The following is a 24,725-nucleotide window of genomic DNA, read 5'->3' on the forward strand; positions in this document are numbered from 1 at the left end:
TGAAGTCTTGGACATTCTTTGACAGGTTCTTTTCTCCAACACTTCCATCAAGATTTTCCGCAAAATCGTGTTCAAGTTTTATGACTCTCTGAATGTACAGACAAGAAATAGTGGTTTGTTAACCTTGGCATGATTCGATGACCAAATGTTAGAAGACTATATTTGCTCAAGAAGTAACACAATACAACAAAGTTTCCAAAACAAGTCTAAGACAAAACCTCATCCAAAAGATTGAGAGAATCCAGAAGAGGGCAAGAAGAGAATCTTGGCTGTGTGCATATATGGCAGATTATTTGAAACTAGAATTCAAATAATCCATATAATAGTAGTAATTTGCAAAAGGAATCGAAGCACAATACTTGCTCGAAAAAAGGAATTCTTATTGAACTCCAATATATGGTATATGGTTTATCATGCACAGCAATATATGTTATACATTATGCTGCAATGTTCGTAAATACCAGAAAAAAAAGATGATTCAAGCCGTTACTACTTGCTACAGTGATCAAAAAGTTAATTGCTATATACGGAAAGAATTAATCCCGTAAAAATCACGTGCTTTAAAGATGTTCGTAAAGCTTTTCTCTAGACCCATTTTCATAGGTCCTCCTTGAATGATCCTGTCAAAAAGAGATTGTATCATTTCAGTGAACTGTATGCACAAAAGAATGAAATGAGACCTCGAAAGAGCTCATCAACAAAGCACAAAAAAGTTTCAGACTTTGAGCTTTAAACCACAGAAAACTTCAGAACAAAGATGTCCAAAGGGTCTTCTTTTGCTACTTGATCATTCAAACTTTAGAACATCACTCCAACTAGAAATCAATCAAAGTAACAGAAAGTTCTGAAATTGAAACAAAAGTCCAGAATCATTGATACCACTGAGATAAAGACAAAACATTTTATCATTGATACCACTGAGATAAAGAGAAAGGATTACAAATCTTGTTAGACAAGAATCTAAATCAACAAGTAAAATTTGTGTAGAGTAAAGATAAGATTCAAGTGTTGACTGTTGAGTACCTAAAGTCATCAACAAGTTGCCGTAGATATACAAATCCTAAACACTACACATGCCGTAGATATACAAATCCTAAACACTACACACACACACTTCACCTTAAAACATAGTGAGGAAAACCATCAAACATCTTAAGGACACGATTCTATGAAGTTTGAGATTTAAAGAAGATGAATACTTGCCGGAAACATACAAAAGCAGAACACAAGAGAGTAAGCTCAAATACCCAAATTCTCAAAATCAATAAGTAAGCTCAAATACCAAAATTTCCTAATGTAAGGCACTATACTTCTGCAAGTTCAAATACCCAATTCTCAAAATCAATAAGTAAGCTCTAATGCCTAAAGTAAAAACCTTAGTTAGAGAAATCACTATGAAACAACTCACGGAGAAGATGGGTTTAAACCCGACATGAGGGAAACACGAAAAAGGACTACTTGAAATCGAAGAAACCCATATTACAGAACACTCTCAATACAAAAATCCATTGATTGGCAAAAACGTAAGCATGAATCAGAGAAATAGATAGAAATTAGGAGGGATTGAATCTAAATTGCAAACGAAATCAAATTTACCTTAGCTCGTCAGGGAACAAGCTCGTAATCGCCGGCGTGAGAGAGCCAAAATCGTCGGCGTGAGGAGAAGCGGAGGGACCGAAGGCAGGATCGAAGAGATGCAATGGATCGAAGAGATGCAATGAATTTTTTTTTTTTTCTGTAGCCAAAACGCGTTGCAACGCCAATCATCACATGCCACATCATTTGATACTGGGTATCAGAAATATCAGTCCAATGATACGGCTCAGGCCCAAAAAGGTTGTTTGGTCCATTAAATAATATTTTCTGGGCTTCTGATACTCAGAAAATATCACCACTGGGCATGGTCTTAGGTTCCTATTTTCAACTAAAAAAAGTATCCAAAATCTTCTAAAATCCTTGTTCAGTATTTTTTTTTAAAAGTACTTGTCAATTTTGAATAACACTGGATTTCATATGATTTTTGTAAATTCTTTATTGAATAACAGGAGATTGTAAGTTATTTTAAGTGATTTTGTAAAAATATTAGATTCAATAACACTGGATTTAGAAAGTGATTTAAGAATCACAAATTGAATAACAGTAGATTTTAATAAAAACCCCAAATCTTTCAAAATCCAGGTTTCAATACACCCCCCTAAGTAAATAACCGTTAGTGATTAAGACACTAAAACGATTTTCGAAACCAAAACCCTAGAAATTCTGCAAAACCTGAAATAGACACCAGAGATCGGCAAAAACATCACCAAGTATAGATTACGGGGCCGATTATGAGAATATGCAAACTATTCGACGAAACATTTAGGGCTTCTACATCACAGCGATCAACTCAACGAAACATTTAGATGCTTCTGTAGTTTGAAATTGACACAAACCTCGAGAATTGGAAAGAACTAAGGTGCAGAAACGAAATCATAGGATGAATTCGAAAAATCTAAAAGCGAAATCGAAGAAGCTTACCTGCGATTTTGGGAGAGAGAACGAGAAAGAAAAATAAACACCGATTAAGCTGTTACGACCTCAATGGATATGACTGGGCCTTTGTGGGCTTGTTTATCAGTTTATTGTGTGAGCCCAAAATACTTATCATCCTCTTCGTATTTTTCTATCGTTCTCTGTAAACGATTATCTAGAAACAACTAGGATCTAACCCGCGGCCGCCGCAGGTGTATATTTTGATACAATTTTTTTTGTAACTTTTTTTCATTGGTTAATATGTTAAAAATGGAAATTAGATTGGTAGTTAATATTAAACGTACATGGTGAGACGGAGGCGTGAAATTGTTGGGTTTTGGATTTGTGTAAATTAGAATAGGAAATTAGTCTTAATGATCAGATTTTCTATAGCATCGTAAATTCCTTTTGGTGTACAACATTTTTTTTTGTAATGTTGTTGGTTAATAGTATGGAATTTAGAGTGTTAGATGAATACTAAAGGTATGTGATTAGACTAAAACTTGGAATTCTTGTGTTTTTGTTTGGTGTGTATTATAATGCAACATTAATATTAATTAAGTAAAATGTAGTAGTAAGAAGTCATATGTTAATAAATTCTACTCCTACCAATGAAGGAAAAAATATTATTTTAAATATAAGCAATAAAAGCATCACTTATAATTATAAGTTTATTCAGAAGTTTTTGTTATAAGATGCTTTTGTTAGAAGCATCAAAGATTAAGAAGTAATAAATGTTTATTTATTTATAAAAATTTAACCAATAGAAAAAGGGACAGCAGAATTCAAATGGTCATAAATAAACTAAATAAACATAAATTATGCATAAAAATCTGAAAAATCTTATATTATGGAACAAGAAAAAAAGGCTTAAACATCCTATAATTTGGAACAGAAGGAGTATAATACTATTGATCAAACACATGTATATTTAAAACCTATAATAACTGATTTGAGGAACAGTAATCTATCAAAAATATTTCGTTTGGTTACAAGCAAATAAAATCAGAAAGGTCTATTGACTATTGCAGGTCTGTAAAAAATGACCATATACGAAAATAAATTGGCTGTTGTATTCTAAAAGCCTTAAAAAGTTATAAAAGTTTTATTCAGTTTTAAAAAGAGTTAAAAGTTCTATTCATTAAAAACATAAAATGATGTTTAAGAGTGTGCACCAATCACAGAGTCGTCGTCCTTATCATCCTCTATAGACTTTAGGGATTGGGTATTACAAATTTTATGCGTATGTTTGGGTTCGTATTAGTGTAGTAACAATTAGTTATTATTTATGTGGCTTAAATACTTACATTTATTTAGAGTTTGCTTAAACAATTTTCATCATTATACATAGAATTTCTTACACAACATTTTTTTTTTTTAAGGAACTTCCATTAATAATAAGAGGTTACAGAAGAGAAACGAAAAACAACATAAAAAAGCTTACAGACCTTACCTACTTACCAAACTAAGATTGAAAAATTTCAAACTAAGTAGATAAAAGAGAGACGGAGTCGGAACGTTGCGCTCTAGATAGAGGGTCCAGCTTACACCTGAGAGAATTTTGAATGTCCAAAATCAAACTCGTAGGAGGACGAGAAGACTGAGAGTGAAGTCTAGAGTTTCTTTCCTTCCAAATCGAGTAGATAGAAGCTTGGAAGATAATCTTGAGAATTAGAGAAGTGTTTTTGTTGCGGCATGGATCTTTCATCCATCTAAGACCATGTTCCAAAAGAATTGGAGGAGAAACATGGGCTTTAGATGTGAAGAAAGACCAAACCTCATTAGAAAAAACACAATCGAAGAAAAGATGTTGAAGAGTCTCATCAAAGGAGCTGCAGAGGAGGCAAGATGCTGGTACATTAAGTCCCCACCGGATGTTATTTAACTTGCATGTTATTCTTACACAACATTTTAGCTCAACTTGCATGTTATTTAATAAATGAAGAGAGTTGATGACCATAAAACAAAATGTTTATTGGGTTCAAAATGCATTTGTAAAACCGGGTCGTCGGATCTTTTTTGTTTTTTTGCCGACAACCGGGTCGGATCTAAAAGTCGACACGAATGCAATAGGTATGACCGTAAGACAATCCACTTAATGATTAAGCTTAGCTAGTTGTAAACATATTATAAACATATTACGTCTTTCATAAATACATTATTAATAATTAAAATAAGGTGCCAAATGATTGTCTCTGGCAATCCGAATGGTGTTAGTTGACAAATGTATGTTTCAATCATGTGACTACCTTCTTTGTTGAGAAATCCAAGCTCCTTTGAAGTAACGGTTGACTTAGCCACGGACTTCGGTGATGGAAACTGGAAAGGTTCCTTTGTGCAGACAATGAAGAATCGGATTTTAATCTCATTGGCCCCTTTTGCTCATATCATTCTTTCAAAAACCCCCACTTATTCTCATTACCCCTTCTCCTTCCCAATATATTTGAAAACCAACTTTACCCTTCTCCTTTATCTTATTATTTATATATTTATTTTTTCTACCAATAAATTATTAAAAGTAACCAATCATATTCATTCTTTCTCCTCTCTTATTAACCACAAAATCCTACCCAAAAACCTCAAAAAAACGCATTCATCATTCTCTTCTTCTAAAGATTTTGAGACATATCTCGGATCTTCATTCTCTTCTCTCTTCTTCTTCTTCGTCATCCACCATTTAAGCTCACAATGAAATCTCCAAAGACATATCTCGGATCCACATATCTCCTCTTTTCTTCTTCTTCGCCATCCACCATTAAAGCTCTTTAAGGTATTTAAGATAAGTATACTTGTTTACTTCTTCTTCTCCATAAACCATACTTGTTTTCCTAGTGTAGTAAGGTCTGACGTTGGTAACTATGATTGAGAAAGGTTGAATTTGTAGCTTGAATGCGGTTTTTTATAGAAATATTTGAGGATTGCAGATTTGGGACAACTGAAACCATTGCGTACAACTAAGTAGAATATTTACGGAACCCTAAATTTGGTGCAACTGAGGCAAATGGATATAACTATGTTGATGGACTGTGGTGGTGGTGTCCTTGCTATGTACGTAGGTGAACCATCACAACAATATCCGGTGGTGGTGGAGAATGAAGAAAGAGATGTAGAAAGAAATGCATGTAGACCTATTTTATGGGACGATGAGCTTGATATTATAGTAGGCCAAGAATTTTGAAGCAAATAAGCAATACAATGTTTAGTTGAAAAGGCTGGACATAAAAATGTCTTTGAGTTTGTTGTAAATAAATCGGAACCGTTGAGATTTGTGGTGGCATGTTCAGAAGCACATAATGGGTGCGATTGATATCTACGATTTGCGAGGCGTAAAACGTCTAAGCCTTTTTCTATACGAACTCATAGAAGGTTAATTTCTTTGTCGTATCTTTACAAATTAATTTGTTTTGTCTTGGTACAACCAAGTACAACCCGTACAACTAAGTTCTATTGCCTTGGCTAGTTTTTAGAATTTTATTAAATATGAAAATTTAAAACCAAATTAAAAAAAAAAACTTAAAAATTGCATACACAATGGTAATGAAACAACAACAAGTTTTTGACAAAAAATATCATATTTTTCTAAATTAATAAAATTGTTATCACAAAATCCCACATTCATACACTAACAACCTTATACTTTCATGGTTACTTTGTAGATTTGAACTAAAATTTTTAAATTTTTTTAAATACTTGTATTTTGATAAATATAAATACATAGATACAAAGTAATGGTATTTTGATGAGGCAATACCATTGGTTACACCCACAAAAATTAATTTAGAGTTAATAACAACTACATTTACTAAATTCTCGATATTGTACAACTATGAGCAAAAATGAGCAACCGAGTACAACTGTACAACTATGAGCAAGTTTTAGATATTTAGGTAAGATATTTCTCAGATATTTTAAGATATTTTAAGATATTTTAGATATTTTAGATCTTTCATTTATTTATTTTTATTTTAATCAAAACACTTCGATTCATAATTAAAATACATTTTTTTAAAAACACTATATTTTTAGCATACTTAGATTCATAGTTTTTTGGTGATTTTTTTATCAAAAGAATTAGATTCATAGTTTTTTGTTTTTTTTTTTTTGTCAAAAAAACTCAGATTCATACATAAACCCAGATACATAGTTGTACCTGATCGTATCAGTTGTACCTAAACACTTAGATTCATACATAACCTTAGAAACCAAAACACAATCCGAACATTTGTACCTAAAGCCAAAACACCAACACAATGGTATCAAAAACCATACAATATATATCTAAAACCACCAAAAGACCTTCTTCTTCTCCTTCTCCTTCTTCATCTTTTCTTCCGTATACGGTTCGTTGACATGAATTGAAGGCTTAACTATCTTTTTCGGTGCCAACTAACATTTCTTCTTAGAACATTGCTTAAATCTCTGTTTTTGGATACTCTCATAATCTCATCATCTAAACGAAAAGAGATAAATAAGCAATCCAAACACAAATTCACACAATCTCATTATCTATCTACATAATTATAAGAGATAAAGTTTGTTTTCAACACATTTCAAATCCGAATCCGAAATCCGACATTTAAACACATTTTGAATCTATGTAAGGGAAAATTCAAACCCAAAAATAGAGACAAATTCAAGTTTGAAATTTGGGACAAATTCATATTCGAAAATTCAATATCCGAAAACAAGGACAAATTCAAATCTGAAAATCCATCACTTTCACAAAACAAAACCCAACTCAATCCATCCAAAATATGAATCAAACAAAAGAACGAACGAGAATGGAGAATTTGTAGCTTACAAAGAGAGGACACGGACGAACATGAATTTGGATTTCTCACGGTGGATTTATTGCATTTATTGAATTTGGATTTCTTCTTTTTATCAATATTTAAGCCTTGGCTCTTGAACACCAAAAGCAAACTAGTTTGTTATCTTACCACTGATTTATTGCATTTTCTGACATGTTTATTTGTTTTATTGTTGTTCATATTTTGAGTATTTTTGCTTGTTTTTCTTAATCCTTTGTTTCTGCTCCGAAGGTAATATATGCACAAGATTTCATTGTACTGTATGCTGCAGATAATCATCGAGAAGCTCGTGGATGTCGTTTATCTATGTAGATTAAGCCATTGTGGAAGTTTTGGGCAAGCAAATCTTTTGGAAAACCAAATCTTCACTATCATTTGTCTTAACTACCAATAGGTCTGATTCTAAAAGACCCTGGAAAGAAACAAGGAAGAGAACGATTGGGTGAAGGTGTTCTACCATATTACTTTCCTTGAACTTTCCTAGTCATCACTTTTTTCCCAATGTTGAGGGAACATATGCTTTTCTGAATAACCGTGCTGGAACCATGTCCCCTTTCAAACACGTCAAAGTGTTTGCGTTGGACGATGGTGGTGAGGTAAATAAATATGACTTTCTAACCTTTTTAAGAATACTAAAAAGAGCATTATTTAAGTTCTAAAGATAATAACTTTTTGAATGATTTTCGTTTGCCTCTGATGTGATTTGGAAAGAGGTGGATGAAACTAGGCTGATGTGCGTTATTGAATTAGGTGAAAGTATAGGTGACAAAAAGTACAACATGATTGGATTCGTTTTTGTTTCTGTTCTTGCCTCTCCGGTTTAATACATACAGAGATTCTTTTTTACGTTTGTAGGTGATTTTGAATCCGCAAGGCGCCTTGGCCAATTCTAAGAATCATTTCCTCAGATAGGTTAGTCTCGCTGTACATTTGATCAGCCCTAGCACTTTGAGGGACTCCCGATTTCATTTTCTTTTCCTAGAATCTGGAAGAGGCAGGTGATTGTGGTATATATGCCAGTATGCTGATCTAATCTAACAAATCGATAGTTGTGTAAGCTTACAGATTCTCTCACATGTTTTATTATGATGATATATATTCTCTGGTTGAAATTGATCCTTGACATTCATGAGTTCCTTCTAATGTAAGGGACATGCTGTAAAATGCCATTACCTGCTACTGTCAAAACAGTTTCTTGATTTACATATACATGAACCAATAAAACGATTAACTTTCTTTGTTTCCAGGATATCTCTGAAGAATCATCCTCCAGACAAGGATAAGGACAAGGACACTGACATGGAACCAGGTAAGAAACCTTAATTGTGAATCTATTCCCTACGTTCGGATGGTTGAGTACCCTCATCTATATTCATTGAGCTATAAGTAAGGTATGGTATTCCAAAAAGCAATGCAACTGCTCTCAAGAAGGCGATGAGAATATAATCTACTTGCTTTGTTTGAAGAACAGCCTGATCTACTTCATGGCCTGGTTAGAAAGAAAACATCTATCCGATTTTTTTCTTTTTTCCTGTATAGTTCTCATCATGTTTAGAGACCAATTCTTCAGTTTTCTCCTTCAGTTCTAAAAGATGAGGGAGTCAAGGTTTATCAGGTGGTTCAGAGTGCAGTTTCAACTTAGGGCGTATCAGGCTGGATTCAACTGCGGTTTCAATCGCGCTGAAGCGGTTAATGTGGCTCCGGTTTATCGGTTGGCTCATGGACAGAATGTCGTAGAACTATATAGTAAAGAGACAAGGAAGATTTCTCTGTCTCATGACAAACTTCTCCTCGGAGCATCTTCTTAGTGCTGGTAAGTTCTCCGGTTTATGGTGTTGTTACTAGCTTAAAGGCAACTAACTATGGGATGTATGTTCTTAGTGCTGGTAAAGCGAACACAGATCAGCAGTAAGGTTTGTTCCTGAAACTTGTACTTTCTTTTACTGCTTTAAATTTCTTGACAAGCTTATTGTTTTTTTTTTTTTTTTTGGTTTAAATTCCCTGAAGTCTAAATTTAAACTGGTATCTCTTCTTATATTGATAAGTGGCCAGTGAGAGTTAGCATTAGTTAGCAAAGTTTGTTTGAAGATTTTCACACTGGAATTTTCTATAAGTAAACTTCTTCAATCATTTATATACCACATGCTTAATTGCTTAGTATGAATGCAAGAGCTGATAAATGACCAAATGTGGTAAAAAACAATTTCTACCAGAGGGTGGAAAAAACTTATCAGTACCAAACTGCTCTAGCCACACTTATCATGTATCATCTGGTACAAGGCAGAATGATGACTATACCTTGCCATGTACAAGGGGGACTGTGGCCTCAGAATGAAGAGCTTAAAGATTTCCAAGTGTTCTCTAGATCTACGTTTATGTCTTCCTACGGTGCTCCTGAAATTGACTAAACAGTGTCACCATTCGCTATTGAGCCTTGGATTTTGTCCCGTCCCGTTCTCCCATAAGCATGACCCTTTTTAAATTTAGGATTGTAATCTGTATATCCAGTTACCCCTGCATGTCTAAAAGCCTACATTTGAGAGGAAGAATGGATTGTCAATATCTGTTTTATTGAGAGGAGATTCCCTATAGTAATTTTAGTATCTTTTTGTACAGCTGTGAAATCGTCTTTGGGGGGCCAAAATAGGTTGAAAGCTCTGCAGAGTAAACACACTGGCAGCCAAAGTGTAAAGGGATCATCTAGCGCTAAAGCTTCAGTGGAAAAGTCTCTACAGAAGAGACTTCACCCTGGAATGTTATCTACTCTCACTACAAGAAAAATGAGCATTGATAGCACATTACGATAGCGCAGTTTTCGTAACTGCTATTAAAAAAGACTAACTAGATTGGAGCTTTCTATTATAGCATTTTAAAAATGCTAAACCGACATTTCACTTAAGCGGGAGTTTTTGGAGACTAATTTTTTACCATTGGCGCTAATACTTAGACAAAAATAACACAATTACCGCTACTGTTTCTTTTTATATTCCGAGACCAAACAGAAAAAAAAACTTTGAAAAAAAAAAAACCCTATTCTCTTCATTCTATCTCGATCTACTCCTCCACCATTAGACGACTTGCTTCTCCTCTTTTAAACCCAACCGCCTCTCTTCCCACTTCTCTTTATCCGATCTCAAATCTCACTCCTTTCTCCAATCTCAAATTTCCCTCTATTTCTCCAATCTCAGATCCATCGTTTTAGAAGTAATCAAAGTTTCAAGACATACCAAGTTTCTACTAGATCTACATGGATTTATTATGCTGGGATTCTCAGACATGGGTTCACGACTGTTCTCCTCCAATGGCGGTCAAATCCAATCGCCTCCTCCATTTGCGCAACGAAGAAGAAGAAGAAGACCACAAAAGCCATTTAGATCTTTATGGCGTCTTCTCTTACTTTCAAATCCATTCTCGGATCCACCAAACCCGGTTCTTCTTCTCTTCCTTCGGAGCTCCGTCGTCTATCTTCTCCCGCCGTTCAGATCTATATCCGTACCCAAACTAGGAAAAACTTTCGTGAGTTTTCTGATTATTTTCGAAAATTTTAGATTCAATCCTTTGCATAAAGAAGAAAGATGTGTAATTTGAATCTTTAGGGCAGTTCTGATTTATTGAATTGATTCACATTTCCGCTAAAACAGAAAAGGAGAAATGGAAATTATGACTCACTAAGACTTAGACACGAAAAGCATCTGAGAAACAAGAGTACAACTTTTGATTATTCAATGATATGTGAAGTAAGAAAAAGAGTAAAACTTTTGATTTGTGAGTTTCGTACATGGAAATTTACAACGAAGAAATTGACGATCTTTTAGGTGTTGACTGTTGAGAACCAGAGACTACAAATTCATGAACATTTGGAGGTTGGTTTTGATTATTTTCATCAGTAATATCTTCTTCATTAGTTTGCTTATGAGTGTTTAAATTCTCTTGCTTTCTCTTGATGTACAACGTGGAGTGTTTGTTGCTGGTCTTAAGAAAGAAATTATTAGTGACGCTGAACAGATTTTAAAGCTTATAGATTTTGGATAAGCTTTTAAAGGCAAAGCTTTACTAAGAAGTATTTGTTTTCCTACATTTTTGTATGTCTAATGTGTATTGACTTGGTCTTTTCAAGGGTGGAGGCAGATCTTCTGCTAGAGACACCATTGGAAGAGTTGCTCCTGAGCTTTGGCAAGAAAATTTTGAAGCTATTTGCAGGAACTGAGGTTTGTTTACTTTCAGTTTGCAAATGACATTGCTCTCAAAGAATCAATTTACATCTAACTCTTTGTATACTTTCTGACGTTTGGTTTGTTCTTTTATCTCTGTCTTTTCTATCTTAGTATATCCTTGCAGTATGTCCCTTAGTTAAAAACTGATGTTGCCACTTCTTATTATGAGACGACATGTTCAAGTAAGGAGATATAGAAAGTCCATGAACGTTTTTGATTGTATTGGTTTCGTTTGTTTTGTTTTATTGTAAAACAGGTTAAGTGAGAGGATGGTTTCAGAGACTTGTTTTCGTCATGTGATAAGAATATTGTGAGGCTTAGGTACGAGATAACACATTCTACGGGTATAAAGAAGCTAGTTTAAGAAGATGATGATTTTGAAGGCTTTAAGAAGTTTTTTATTTTCGCCTTGTGATGTTAGTTTTAGTTTGTTTAAGACTAGGCAGCATTTTAGTAATAAGTATAAGACTTAATATGATGTTATGTATGACTTGTTGGTTAATGAAATATTTACCTGTTGATGATATATATATATATATATATATATATATATATATATATGTCCAATTAAGTAAATTTTACAAAATTGGGTTCCAAAATAAAATTTATTTTATAAATCAAATTAAATTTATATAGCAAAAAAAAATCTACGACATTATATAAAATAGCACTAAACGTGGGTTACAATAAAGTATATTATAGCGTTTGATTAAAGCAATAATATAAAAATGCTATCGTATGTGGGGGTTTACCATAACATGCCGAAAATGCTATCGTATGTGGGGGGTCTATAATAACTGGGGCAGAAACAGCGTTTATGAAAACGCTATGAATGACGTATTATAGCACTCCTGTCGTGTTAAGAATGTGGATTTTTCTTGTAGTGTCTTGATCGTGCTACGGCTCATTATGGTGTTGTTATTACCTTAAAGGCAACTAACGATGGAATGTATCTGGACGCAATACCCTGTTGAACTTTGAAACTGGACGCATCCAGACCAGAACGCGATTCAATTAGTTACAAGCGATGATCTGACTGGGAAGGTAGTCACCAACTTACTATTATATCATCAAATCTTTTCATTCCATTACTTGCATTATTGAATTAATTGTGACTACAACTGTATATAAGGCTTTTGGTGGTCGGGTAGAACAACACTAATGCAATCTAGCTGCTTGTGAGACAATGGGATCTGCAACAACTATTTGTAGTGACAAGACTGGAACTCTTACAACAGATCACATGACAGTTGTAAAAGCCTGCTTCTGTGAACAAGCCAAAGAGGTTAATGGTTCTGATGCTGCTATAATATTTGCCTCTAGTATCCCCGAGTCTGCTGTTAAACTCCTACTGCAATCTATATTTACTAACACTGGCGGTGAGATTGTTGTGGGCAAAGGAAACAAAACCGAGATACTGGGAACACCCACAGAAACTGCTCTGCTAGAATTTGGGTCGTCACTCGGAGGGGACTTCCAGGAAGTAAGACAAGCCTCAAATGTTGTGATAGTTGAGCCCTTCAACTCTACAAAGAAAAGAATGGGAGTTGTCATTGAGGTGCCTGAAGGACATTTCTGGGCGCATTGTAAGGGTGCTTCTGAGATAGTTTTAGATTCTTGTGATAAGTACATCAAGAAAGATGGTGAAGTTGTTTCCCTTGATGAAGAATCTACCAGTCACCTAAAGAACATAATCGAGGAATTTGCTAGTGAAGCACTTCGAACTCTTTGCCTTGCTTATTTCGAGATTGGTGATGAATTCTCATTAGAAGCGCGTATACCAAGTGGCCAATGATGTCATCGTCTTCTAGTCTTTAAAACGTCATTACCTGTTTCTCTGCTTGCCACATCAGGTTCTTGCAAGAGCTTCTTTGCCCATTCATATAAAATACAAAAAAGAGAAAGAAGAGTTATTAGTTATCTTTTTTTTTTTCAAGAAAATCAGATAAAATTTGGAAATAAAAATAATAGTAATAATGTTAACAAATATGAGTTTGTTAGTTAGGGATAAACATTGATATGAGTCTTCTGGATCAATATCATGAAGATCATAAACTTTCTATATTCAAATACTTCATTTAGATAACTTTCTTATATAAGTTTTGGATGTATATTTATGATAATTTTATTCCTTTAATTTCCAGTATGAAATTCGATGCATGCATTTAAGGGTTTCTCCTAGTGGGCCAAAACCCATAAAATGAAAGCCCATCATCTGAGATCCATAAAATGAAGTTCGATGAATTTAACTGTAAAATTTGTTTCGCAGAATTAGAAACAACTAGAGAATTGCACACTGAAGAAGCTCATTTGGCGCCAAACGGAGCTCACATTCCGAAGAAGCTCAAGGTCCAGATCGAAGATTATCAGGTAATTCCTTTCCGAAGATGCCATCAATTTTTCCGATAATCATTGTTGGAGGTTTTGGGAGAACTTATATGATTTTCTGACAAAGCGATTTGACTTGTTATGTGATTTCGGAAATGCTCTATGATTTCGGAGATGCTCTTTGATTTCTTATACAAGATCTAGATACATTTGATTTGATTCGAAGAATGATAACCAAATTTTTTCTGATAAATCATTGTTTGAGGTTTTCGTAGATGTTTGTTTTTTGAGATTCTCGTAGATGAGGTTTCTGACAAAGCGTTCTTATACAAGATCTAGATCCATTTAATTTGATAATAGGATGATACTCAACTTATTTCTGATAATCATTGTTTGAGGTTTTTGGTTTTGGTAGATGTTATCTAATTTCTGGCGAATGGAATTGATGAGCTGTTATGTGATTTCAGAGATATTCTGTGATATATATCCATTAGATTCACATTATCATTTTTTATTCAAAAATTATACAGAACAATTCTCATGGAGGCTCATAATCTTCACTGTGTTCGGTTTAACCCCTCTGATGAAGAGATTTTCCAAACCTTTTTAATCCCCAAGTTGGCTCTTCCTGAAGATGCTCTGTTGCCCAATTCGTTGATTGAGCCCTTCGACTTCTATCGCTTTGATCCTATCACAGCTGATATAAGATTGGAACTAATCCAACTTATGATCACTCAATGATCAAGAGATTCCAAGCTTAATCCCGCGGAAGGATGGAAACGACGTGGAGATAGAATGATTGACTCGCTCAATCAATGGGTTAATCGACTCACTCGATCAATGAACGAAAGAAGGTTGTTGAACTTATCAACAATCTTGATCCGCAGATTCAAATAGGCCTAAGAGACTCACTCACTTAAGACTAATGAATAAACGACAAAGACTCAAACTTTGACAAGAAGAAAATGTTCTTATTACTTTAATATGATCAAGGGTGAATAAAAATGTTACAAGTGACATGAGCTTTATAGGCTCGACCTCTAGGCATTTCTAACAGTCTAATAATTCAAAAAGGAAAGAAAATACACGATCAAATGAATGAGAAATATCAAAGGGATTGTCTTTGATATAATGTAGCCGTTAGGCTTGAATGCTTGGTCCAAAAAGGGAAACTCGTGGGCTTTTATATCTTGAAAGCTTCTGGATGATTCCATGGCTTATTAATCTTCTAATAACTCCCTTAAGTCGCACCAAATCAGAAGATAGCCGTTGGGGTTGGGCTTTGAATCCTCTCGGGTCCATATATGGTAACTCTTGGTGTATGATTAGGCAAGATTGAATCCACTTAATACAATGGCTGAGAATGAAGCTTGAGGTGATATTAGGAGCCTCTAGTTGTATTATAAACTCTCCTGGACGCCAAAGTTTGGTTTGCAAGTGACTAAACCCGTCAGCTTCCAAATAAGGCAAGCCGAGAATCATCTGGTTTGGAAAATTAATATCTCCTAAACCAAAATCGGTTTTGACTTGATTCCAACTCGAAGAGCTCCTATGATGAGTCAAGAATGCAGAAACATTCACTTCGTAGCTTAAATCTTTCTGTTCGGGTCGGAATCCTCCAATTACTCCGTATATGTCCAAATCGGGTAAGCTGGGAATCACCCGACTTGTAAATGGAATAACTCCTTCGTGTGAACTCTTTTTTGGCTGATTCTTCTTCGAGGTGCTCGGTATTTGAGCTGAGAATGCATTCCAAGTTTTCTCTGGGCAGGATGAATTGATCTTGGACTTCGTCTGGACTGAACAAGGCTCAGGGGTCTTCTCGGGTAGGCTGAATTGGCTTTGGCCTGAAGTTTTGGATAAAACTTGGTTAAAAATCCCACTTGGCTGCTCCTGGGTTGTTGCTTCTCGCCCATAATCTTCTCCATGGTTGGTTCTTGGGTTGATGACCGCATCAACAGCTGAAAAACCAGGGAGCGAATTCTTTCATGAGGGAAATTTTTGGTATTTTGTGACAAGGACCAGACTCAATGCACGTTCAATGAAGCCCAACAGAACTATTCGAATTAATCCCTTCCTTGGAAAGTGGAGGAAGTATGGTGTTACTGAGAAGATCACTCAAGGAGATGTGTTCCTTGGTAAAAAAACACACATATGATTATCTCAACCAACAAAATTTGAAGACAGGATGGAGAATGAGAGAGTATGAAAGGCAAGGGAATGCATTTCAACGGCTAGTGGTGGTGTATCTGTTGTACAAAACCACTTTGGACCAGACTCTTCTTGATGATCAGGTATAGTGATCCAATGAATTGATAATTTTAGTTTTGTTGATAATCTGATTCTGAGATGTTTCCATTTGACTATTGTCAAATCAGCAACATGTGCAACAGGAGAATGAGGTTCATGCTCATGGAAACGTGGTGGGAGTTGATGATGTTGTTGATCAGGAGGTGGAGCACCATCAGATTGATCGAGACGTTGTGGAGCAAATTGTCAATAACCAGGTAAAACAAAAATACCTTATCTGAGATTTTGTAGGATTATTTTGATAATCTGTAATTTACTTTTTGAAATTGCAGCAACAGGGGAATGATGTTCATGCTCATGGAAACATGGTGGGAATTGATGATCTTGTTGATCAGGAGGTGGGGCACCATCAGTTTCATGGAGAGCAAATTGTTAATAACCAGGTAAAACAAAAATACCTTAGTTGAGATTTTGTAGGATGTTTTTGATATAGATTGATGAAAATCTGAGAATTTATTTGATAATGATAATATGAGATTTATTTTTGAATTGTAGAATTAGGCTCATGGAATCGTGGATGACTGGGATGACGTTTTCGACCATCTTGGGGTAATTCTCCATTTTTCACATACATATTTTTTTTAGGTATTGTTTCAAACTAACATTTAATTTTGACGTGCAGGATTTTTGAACCAAGTTGAGTTTTTAAAGTGTTTTGAGCTTGAAGACTTTTAGCTAATATTACTTGGATTTAGTTTGTATTTCAGACTAGTCTCGTCCTATCTTTAGTATATTGGCTCTGTTTTCTTGTTGGTGTTAACCCATTTCAATTTTAGATGCTCTCACTACACAAAAATATATTTCAAAAACTCTTTTGTTATTTGTAAAACTTTTCAGAACAGCCAAATGTTATCATCTAACAACCGGTCATATTTCTTTATTGTTTTGTTTGTTTGTTTATGGTTAAGATATGCTGAGATTTTTATGAGTTCTCGTAGATATATAGAAAATACTGGCGAAAAAAAGAAAAAAGAAATTGATACACGAGACTTTTGAGGGTTATATTGCAGGTGACTTTTGAATTCGCGGTATTGACCCGCATTTTTTCTAGTTGGAGGTTTAACTTGCAAAAGAAAATATTATTTGGAGGATTGTTTTGCACAAAACCCATAATGAAACTATGAAAGTATCAGATTCAAAGTTACTTATAGATCGTAGTAATAAACAAAATAACAAACAATGAATCATCATATTTACCGTTGTAAATTTAGATATTTAATTCAATAAAAGATATTCAAATGTGTTATATGGGTAAAAAAAATTTTGTTCGAAATTATGTGGACATGTTTTGTAATATTAAGGACAATAAGTCATATATTAATAAATTTGATTACAAAGAAAAAAAATAACACATAACTCTTAAATACATGTTTGATGAAAGGAGAGATGAATGACACTAGCTAAGAAAACCTAATTTGTAAACCTTAAAAAATATAACAAAAATCATTAATAACACCGAGTCAAAACTCGAAACTACATTAGGAAAACGAACAATAACAATTATTAAACTTTGTATCCTCTTTTATTTTATATAATTTCCAAATATTAAGTTACTCAAGTACTTTTTCTTGTATTTATAGTACATGTTATTATTGATAAAATATAATTAGAAACTAACAAAAATCATTAACAACACTGATTCAAAAGTTGAAACTACATTAAAAAAACCAACAAGAACAATTATTAAACTTTGTTTTCTCTTTTTTTTTTACATAATTTCCAAAAATTGAGTTACTCGAGTTCTTGTTCTTGTATTTATTACATGTTATTACCGATAAAATTATGTTTAATTATTAAAGTTAATCATGTTGCATGTCTTCCTACGAGAAATTAACCACATTATCCGTTAATAAATATCTAGCAACTGATAATTTTTTTAAGTTCAACACATATTGCATTATATAGTTTCTATAGAATAGAAAATTAAGAAAAAATAAATATAGGAGAATATGTTATCATGTAACTTTTATAATCCATGCGTTTAATCTTATCAGTAACAAATAACTCATAATCAAAGCATTGGTTTATCTCCTAAATAAAATATTTTGTTTCTAGAGAATCTTTTCAATGCATTATTGAAATATGTAACATCCATGTCAATTTTAACTTAAAATATATTTTGAACAATAACTTTAAGAAGATATTACTAAATGTTGAGAGATAAATCAAGAAAATGAGTTAGTAAAGAGCATAAACATATTTACAAAATAAAATTTATCGTATATGATTACTTGTTTTCTTGAAACACAAGGAAGAGAGTTATGAAACATTTGTAACATTTTTACCCGCCACTAATTATCTCTTTAACATATGATTAATCAAAATGTTATAAAATATCTCCTTAATCAAATAGATTTTCTTTTCTTCTCAAGAAGATTTTTAATGCATTATTTAAACCATGTAATATTCATGTTAATTAATTACAACCGAACAAATATATTACTATATGTTAAAAAGATCACCGGAAAAAATGAGTTAGTAAAGGGCATACATATGTTAATAAGAATTTTTTTTTTTAGCAAACAAAATAAGATTTATGGTATAACATTACTTTTTTTTCTTTCTTAAAACACTTATTTTTGGTATATCATTTCTTGTTTTCTTAAAGTAAAAGATCAGTTATGAATCATTTGTAACATTTTGAATCGCACCACTAATCTATTTGATAGATTTATAAATATATATAAGATTGTTATAAATTTTAAAATTATGTAAGAGACATTTTAAATATTCAAGAAGACATCATTATTCATTTAATGATGAAAATCATATTTATAATCCAAATCCAATTACTTGAAGTTCCAAATCATATTTGTTTCCTTTTCCAAATACAAACTAATAATAGAATTATAATGAAGATGACAACATAATTGGCTCCAAGACTCACACCTATTATATAAGTCGATTTTTTTTCCTAGAACCAAAATAAAATAAACAAGTGATCAGAGAGTCTTTACTAGGCATTGGCATTCAGTTTCGGTTCGATTTCGCTCAGTTTCAATTAGTTCGGATATGATAATATAATAACCTTTAAGATATTTTAGGAAATTCTTTTCGGATCGGTTTAATTTTTTTTTGGTTTGGTTTGGTTCAAATGTTTGAATAGATAACATAACTAACCAAAATTTTATCGGGTTTTTCCCAAAATAACTGAAATTAATCAAATATAACCGAAATTAACTGAAAAATACAAAAAAAAAAAACAAAAAAAAGATAGAAAGAAAATTAAAATTTAATTCAATTTTGTAAAAAATATATTTAATTTTGATAAATATAACTAACAACATTTGGATATGTCGATTATTTAAATGATTTGATTGTTTACCAAAAGTGTGAGTCATTTAATTATGTGAAAGCGAAACATTGAGTCTGATGTACCATTGAGTCTGATGTACAAATCTTGACCTATTTTGGCGTAACATTGAACATTGACGAGGACTTTGCTCCAAGTCATACAGTTCGATGATAACGTGACATTTAGATAGATAATCATTGTATATGTCGTGTGGTGACAATCTATGATATATCTCTTGACAACTTTTCAACCAGTGTTGGGAGTACAGCTTGGCATCCATTGTATCTGACAATATTATTTTTGTGAGCCGAGAAAATCGGTTGCTATTGCAGCTCAGTGGTGTTTTTCTTACGCATCCACTTGTGACGTTTTTTGATGTCATCTGCTCAAACCTTGTGATGCCCTTACACGTTGGTGACGACGTGTGCATGATGTTGTAATAGTTGTACTGATCACATTGAGTAATTGGTGATGTTTGATCTCATGTTAACTAGTTCAATACTCTCATGTACGTCAATGTGACTCTCGAGTAATGGTCACTGTCATCTCCAGATTACACGAAATGTTGATGATGTAACCTAAAGAGACATCATTTTATTTTAGTTGTATTGATTAAATAAGGCACTACAAGTACAATTTATTTGAACACAATATTCTTTTAGATTATGCAAAATCCATCTTACCATCTTCTTTAACTATTTTTCTTTGAGCACTTTGTCTTCCTTCCTTTTATCCATCTCACCTCCTCATAATCGTTTCCTTTGCACTCATTATCATTTCACTTCAAAAAGCTATCACAAACTTCATGAAGCGAGTTAGTTGTGGATAAATATTTTGAATCTTATTCAATAAATTATGAAAGCAAAATAAAATCATTTATGCTACCAACGATATCAAGTTGCTATTTCATACGTTATGTTTTCGTTTAATCAAATTATATATATATATATATATATATATATGTATACATATACACTCTATAGCTAGAACAAAATTGTAATGTGAGTAAGATAAATCGCATTAATATTATTTTAGGTCAATCATATTTATTTATAACTTTATATCTTAAACTACTATTATTGATTTTTATTCACACATATTTAGTATTTTTAAAAAACACATATAGTAAAATAGTATATTTTACCTTAATATTATTACTTTACTTCAAATGATACTAGAATATGACCCGCGGTATACTAGGGGATAAATAAATTTTAGTTTTTTTTTATATAATTTGATTATATGTATTGTATATATTTGATAAAAAAATTTTTTATATGATCTTATGATTGATTGTGTTTGATTTGTAATAAAGTTGGATTTTACTCCACGGTACACCGCATGTCGATATTTTTGTAACTAAAAACTTTTAAGTTATAAGTTGTAATTATGTTGTTGATATTGTTTCATTTATAGTGTTCTTAAGATTGTATAATTATATTTGATTGTTAGTTTTAGGATTTTACCCGTTGTATACTATTCCGTTTTATTATCGACCCAAACCCGTCCTACCATATAAGTCTAGTGAAAGTAAACATCATTTTGTTATTTTACTTTTTAATAATATTTTATTTGAAAAACATATAGAGAGAAACTACATACCATGCAAAAATATTTGGCATAAGATCCTTACTATTTCATTGTCTCTTCAACGTCGTTCGTTGCCAAATGTATAATACCTAAAATAATAATTAACCAAATAGTATTAAATGTATGCAGATTCATGAACACTAAAAGATTAACAATGAACATGGTATACTGTTAAGATGAATCTCGTAGTATCAAAGTTTGTGGATTTTAAAGACTCTATTTTTGATATTAAAAAAGACGATGGGATATATAGATGAAAATGATGGTCTAGTTAAACTCTAGCATCATAATGTGAAATAAGACATTTCGAAAAGTTTGAAATATTTACATGCTTTGAAAAAGAGGGATACATTTGTGATCATTGCTCCACCAATATATCTATACTAGGATATGACCCGCGGTACACCGCGGGTTAATTATTTGATTTTTTTAATCTTTTTTATAAATAGATAAATTTGTAGTATATAATAGTTTTTGTTGTACACCGCGTATCACATGCGTTGTAACTAAAAAGTAGAAATTGTAAGTTGCATTTGTTTTGTTTAGTGTTAAAGATTGTATAACTGTATTTTTATTTGTTATTTCTAGGATTTCACCCGTGGTATACTGTCTCATATTAATATCAACCCAAACCCGTCCCACCATATAATTCCGTCCCGTGAAATTACATATTTTGTTATTTTTCTTTTTAATAACTATTTAAAAGACATATAATTCGAGTCAATTTAAAAGTTTGCTTTGACATAGTTTCCGTAATATATATATTTTTTAATTAGTGTGTATTTTTGGACCAACCCGTAAAAACAATTTATAATTGTATCATAAAATACTAAAGAAATATATATATAAGCATAATATTAATTCAAAGTTTTGTAAATGGATATTTGCATCTAGTATATAGGTTATGATAATAATAATAATATAGATTGTATATGTGGGTTAAAAATATTTAATTTTTGATGCATCATTTGTTTCTAAATAAAACACACAAACAAACAAAGTTTAAAACAATGCAAACCCAATAAACAAAACCGAAGCCCATATATCCCAAGACAGCAAAACCCAATTTGATTAAAATTTTTATTATATTTTAATATTTTGTAAAAGAAATTAAAAGGAAAAGACATACTTGGAATAGACCAAAAAAATGACCAACGTTTACTCGAGAAAAAAAAAATCGATGGCTGGTACAACAAATCGAGAAAATTGTCGATTTCTCTCCGAGCCAATTCAAGATGGATTCAGATGATCAATTTTTATTTTATTTTCCGATCATGTAATCGAATCTACAAGATGGCCGGTGAACATGCTCCGATTTGAAACATGTTTCTTCTAAATCCCTAGGTAAGATCTTCTCCTTCATCTCAGACTCCATTTTCGAATTTAGGGTTCTTAATTTTCTTCTTATCGATCCTTCAAAGTCTTGAACTCCGATTTTGTTTCACAATAGATTGATCAACACCAGCAGCTCATAGACTTTGCCGATTACGACGATCCCAGATCCAAGAAATTGGGTTTCTGTGTAAAAGCTAAAAGACGTGGAATCGATTTCTTATTTTTTGTAGATATAGAATTCTTCGAATTGAAATCAAAGTTAACTGTATCTAGATCTAGATTGATTTAGGCAATCAAGAAAGAACATGTTGCATCTCTTAATATCGAGTTATGGTTCGGATTGTGAAACCATGGATCAAGTTTGGTGATGCAGAAAAAAAAAACATAAACTTAGGTTCTTTAAATCTGCGAACGATGCAATAATCTGAAACAATAAGGTTTTGCTAACTGATATAGTATATAAATATAAGAGTTCATTATTATCTTGGGTACATAATTCATATAGTCATACTTGAATATAAAACTAACAATTGTTTTGCATTATAGGTGATTACTGCCACGGATATACATATTAACTCACGTACCGGCACTAATGGCTTATCTCCCAAGAGCAGACAAAGGTTAGTGAAGACATATGGTATATAATAACAGTTAGTACTTTAACATTAACCATCGAGATAGATTTAACATTGTTGTTTGGATCTTATATGAGAGCATAATGAAAATAGAATTCTAAAAATTAAAAGAAAATGAACAAAACATGAAAGTATTATAGTGTCAACAATTGGAAAAAATTATCATTTAGATGGTAATCCATTGTATCACTTATAATGCTTGGAGTCGTTGTACCATCAATGATCCTCTTAACAATTTGAAAAAGTAAAAGTGATAATCTATTTTATCAAAAAGAAAGGGAAAATAAATTGGTAAACTAATATATTCATAGTGTAGATTATGATAATGATTGCTTATGGGGTGAATTCTGTATTACTTAAGGTGAAAAACCCTAGATTCTGGTGTGATGTCTGCAAAAAAATCAAAGAAAATTAAACTAAACAAACCAATAAAATTGCAAACGTCAACGCTAAAACATAACACCAATTCACTCCTCAATCTTGACCTTAAGACCAAGCAACTTCTTTGAGTCGACCTTCTTCTCCGTAATTTTTACATCTTCCTTCTCCTCACCATCATTTTGTATTGTTTTCATGTATGCAGGATCCTCAATTGAAACACGCCATGCAAACTTGCAAGGTAAAACATCTCTATAAGTATGCAAAAGAAATATCTTGCTAGATAAAAATTTAGAGGGCTCGTTTATAATGAGGAAAATTGTGGCTGTGGGAATTGTTGGGTAGGAGATTGTTATTTATAGAGGAGATTCTTAGGCTAAGGTTTTGGTAGCGTCGGTTTCAGGATATATTGGAGAGCAAGCCGAAAAATCATAGATACGAATCAAAAATTAGAATGATCCATGCATGTTTAAGGGAAGATTCGAAATCATTATATAACAAAAACAATATTCTTGTTAATAGAATGTTCTAGATGTTTTGGTTTAGGCAATATTCTGATATTTGAATATCTTGAGAATATGCTTGTTGTTAGTTTACAAATCTAAACAAAATTAAAGCGCAATTGTTAATGTGGTTTCCATTTTTGTAGGGAAATCTTGCCAAAAAGATATACTATTAACGATTGACGAAAATTAAGGAAAATCCAAACTCAAGATTTGCGGACTACCACATATAGTTTTTTTAGGAAAGTCTCAATTAATTGGGAAGTTGCAAAAGTGGAAAACGATAATATTTCCCCGAGATTCTTGCAATTATTTTTGGGAAGTCTCATTTTATGGATCCGTAATCAAAATTTGCGGGTCATGAGTCGGGTCAAAATCAACAGATTTCCAGGTCAAATTTTAAAAATACCCGACCCGATTAGGTACCCCAAAAACTGCTGCAAAAATGTATAGTAGACTAGGATATGACCCGCGGGTTAAATATTTTTGTTATTTAAATTTTTTAATAAAGGAAGATAGTTGTGTATAGTTTTGGTTGTTGTTTGTGTTGATAGATTATTTTTGGTGTGTTTTAAAATCGTTTTAAATTTAGTTAAGTCTAATAGTATTTTTTCTTTTATTTATATGGTTTACATAATAATTATTTTTTAACTTTTTTAATACTAAACAGTAGAATCGTGGATTCAAATAGTTTAGTGTAGCAGCAAAATAGGGTTATTAGTTTGGTTTATGTTAACAGTATTTATGTTAACAATATAATAAGTTGTATTTATGTTAAGTAGATAATAAGTTAGATATAGTAATGATTTGTATTA

At 32.5% G+C, this 24,725-nt stretch overlaps 3 protein-coding genes and 4 long non-coding RNA genes across 8 annotated transcripts; 6 read left to right on the plus strand and 1 right to left on the minus strand.

The window, feature by feature from the left end:
• Positions 1 to 141: 141 nt before the first annotated feature.
• LOC110226927 lies at positions 142 to 2,662 on the minus strand. Its single transcript, XR_002330814.1, has 2 exons — positions 1,597 to 2,662; positions 142 to 620 (listed from the first exon to the last, which is right to left on the minus strand). It is a non-coding gene; the product is annotated as an uncharacterized LOC110226927 (long non-coding RNA).
• A 2,583-nt stretch (positions 2,663 to 5,245) lies between these two features.
• On the plus strand, positions 5,246 to 5,981 carry LOC110227258. Its single transcript, XR_002331035.1, has 2 exons — positions 5,246 to 5,281; positions 5,436 to 5,981. It is a non-coding gene; the product is annotated as an uncharacterized LOC110227258 (long non-coding RNA).
• Positions 5,982 to 6,638: 657 nt separating this feature from the next.
• On the plus strand, positions 6,639 to 9,490 carry LOC110226954. The gene is made up of 3 exons (XR_002330848.1): positions 6,639 to 8,375; positions 8,570 to 8,631; positions 8,710 to 9,490. It is a non-coding gene; the product is annotated as an uncharacterized LOC110226954 (long non-coding RNA).
• Positions 9,491 to 10,598: 1,108 nt separating this feature from the next.
• LOC110227141 lies at positions 10,599 to 12,053 on the plus strand. The gene is made up of 4 exons (XM_021020485.1): positions 10,599 to 10,838; positions 10,964 to 11,059; positions 11,138 to 11,185; positions 11,440 to 12,053. Exons 1-4 carry the CDS (start codon positions 10,599 to 10,601, stop codon positions 11,527 to 11,529), a joined length of 474 nt encoding a protein of 157 aa, XP_020876144.1. The 3' UTR covers positions 11,530 to 12,053.
• A 156-nt stretch (positions 12,054 to 12,209) lies between these two features.
• Positions 12,210 to 13,531, plus strand: LOC9299370 (calcium-transporting ATPase 1, chloroplastic). Its single transcript, XM_002863170.2, has 2 exons — positions 12,210 to 12,580; positions 12,669 to 13,531. Exon 2 carries the CDS (start codon positions 12,723 to 12,725, stop codon positions 13,329 to 13,331), a length of 609 nt encoding a protein of 202 aa, XP_002863216.1. The 5' UTR covers positions 12,210 to 12,580; positions 12,669 to 12,722; the 3' UTR covers positions 13,332 to 13,531.
• Positions 13,532 to 15,816: 2,285 nt separating this feature from the next.
• LOC9299293 lies at positions 15,817 to 17,054 on the plus strand. The gene is made up of 3 exons (XM_021019883.1): positions 15,817 to 16,158; positions 16,243 to 16,371; positions 16,447 to 17,054. The coding sequence occupies exons 1-3, from the start codon at positions 15,961 to 15,963 to the stop codon at positions 16,579 to 16,581; spliced, it is 462 nt and encodes a 153-aa protein (XP_020875542.1). The 5' UTR covers positions 15,817 to 15,960; the 3' UTR covers positions 16,582 to 17,054.
• A 5,009-nt stretch (positions 17,055 to 22,063) lies between these two features.
• On the plus strand, positions 22,064 to 24,254 carry LOC110226968. 2 transcript variants are annotated; one of them, XR_002330860.1, is made up of 4 exons: positions 22,064 to 22,403; positions 22,941 to 23,014; positions 23,613 to 23,665; positions 24,057 to 24,254. It is a non-coding gene; the product is annotated as an uncharacterized LOC110226968 (long non-coding RNA). The 2 variants fall into 2 exon arrangements; XR_002330859.1 differs by having other exon boundaries at positions 22,067 to 22,403; positions 23,613 to 23,648.
• Positions 24,255 to 24,725: the final 471 nt, after the last annotated feature.

Source organism: Arabidopsis lyrata (assembly GCF_000004255.2).
Source record: "Arabidopsis lyrata subsp. lyrata unplaced genomic scaffold ARALYscaffold_9, whole genome shotgun sequence".
Taxonomy (NCBI): Eukaryota; Viridiplantae; Streptophyta; class Magnoliopsida; order Brassicales; family Brassicaceae; genus Arabidopsis; species Arabidopsis lyrata.

Excerpts from the sequence above, each read along its gene's own strand:
- LOC110227141 (XM_021020485.1), top strand. The coding sequence starts at position 10,599 with ATGGGTTCACGACTGTTCTCCTCCAATGGCGGTCAAATCCAATCGCCT. Across the intron at positions 10,839-10,963 it reads CCAAACTAGGAAAAACTTTC|AAAAGGAGAAATGGAAATTA; the intron begins GTGAGTTTTCTG and ends CCGCTAAAACAG. Across the intron at positions 11,186-11,439 it reads AAATTCATGAACATTTGGAG|GGTGGAGGCAGATCTTCTGC; the intron begins GTTGGTTTTGAT and ends GGTCTTTTCAAG.
- LOC9299293 (XM_021019883.1), top strand. The coding sequence starts at position 15,961 with ATGGTGTTACTGAGAAGATCACTCAAGGAGATGTGTTCCTTGGTAAAA. Across the intron at positions 16,159-16,242 it reads AGACTCTTCTTGATGATCAG|CAACATGTGCAACAGGAGAA; the intron begins GTATAGTGATCC and ends TTGTCAAATCAG. Across the intron at positions 16,372-16,446 it reads AGCAAATTGTCAATAACCAG|CAACAGGGGAATGATGTTCA; the intron begins GTAAAACAAAAA and ends TTGAAATTGCAG.
- LOC9299370 (XM_002863170.2), top strand. The coding sequence starts at position 12,723 with ATGGGATCTGCAACAACTATTTGTAGTGACAAGACTGGAACTCTTACA.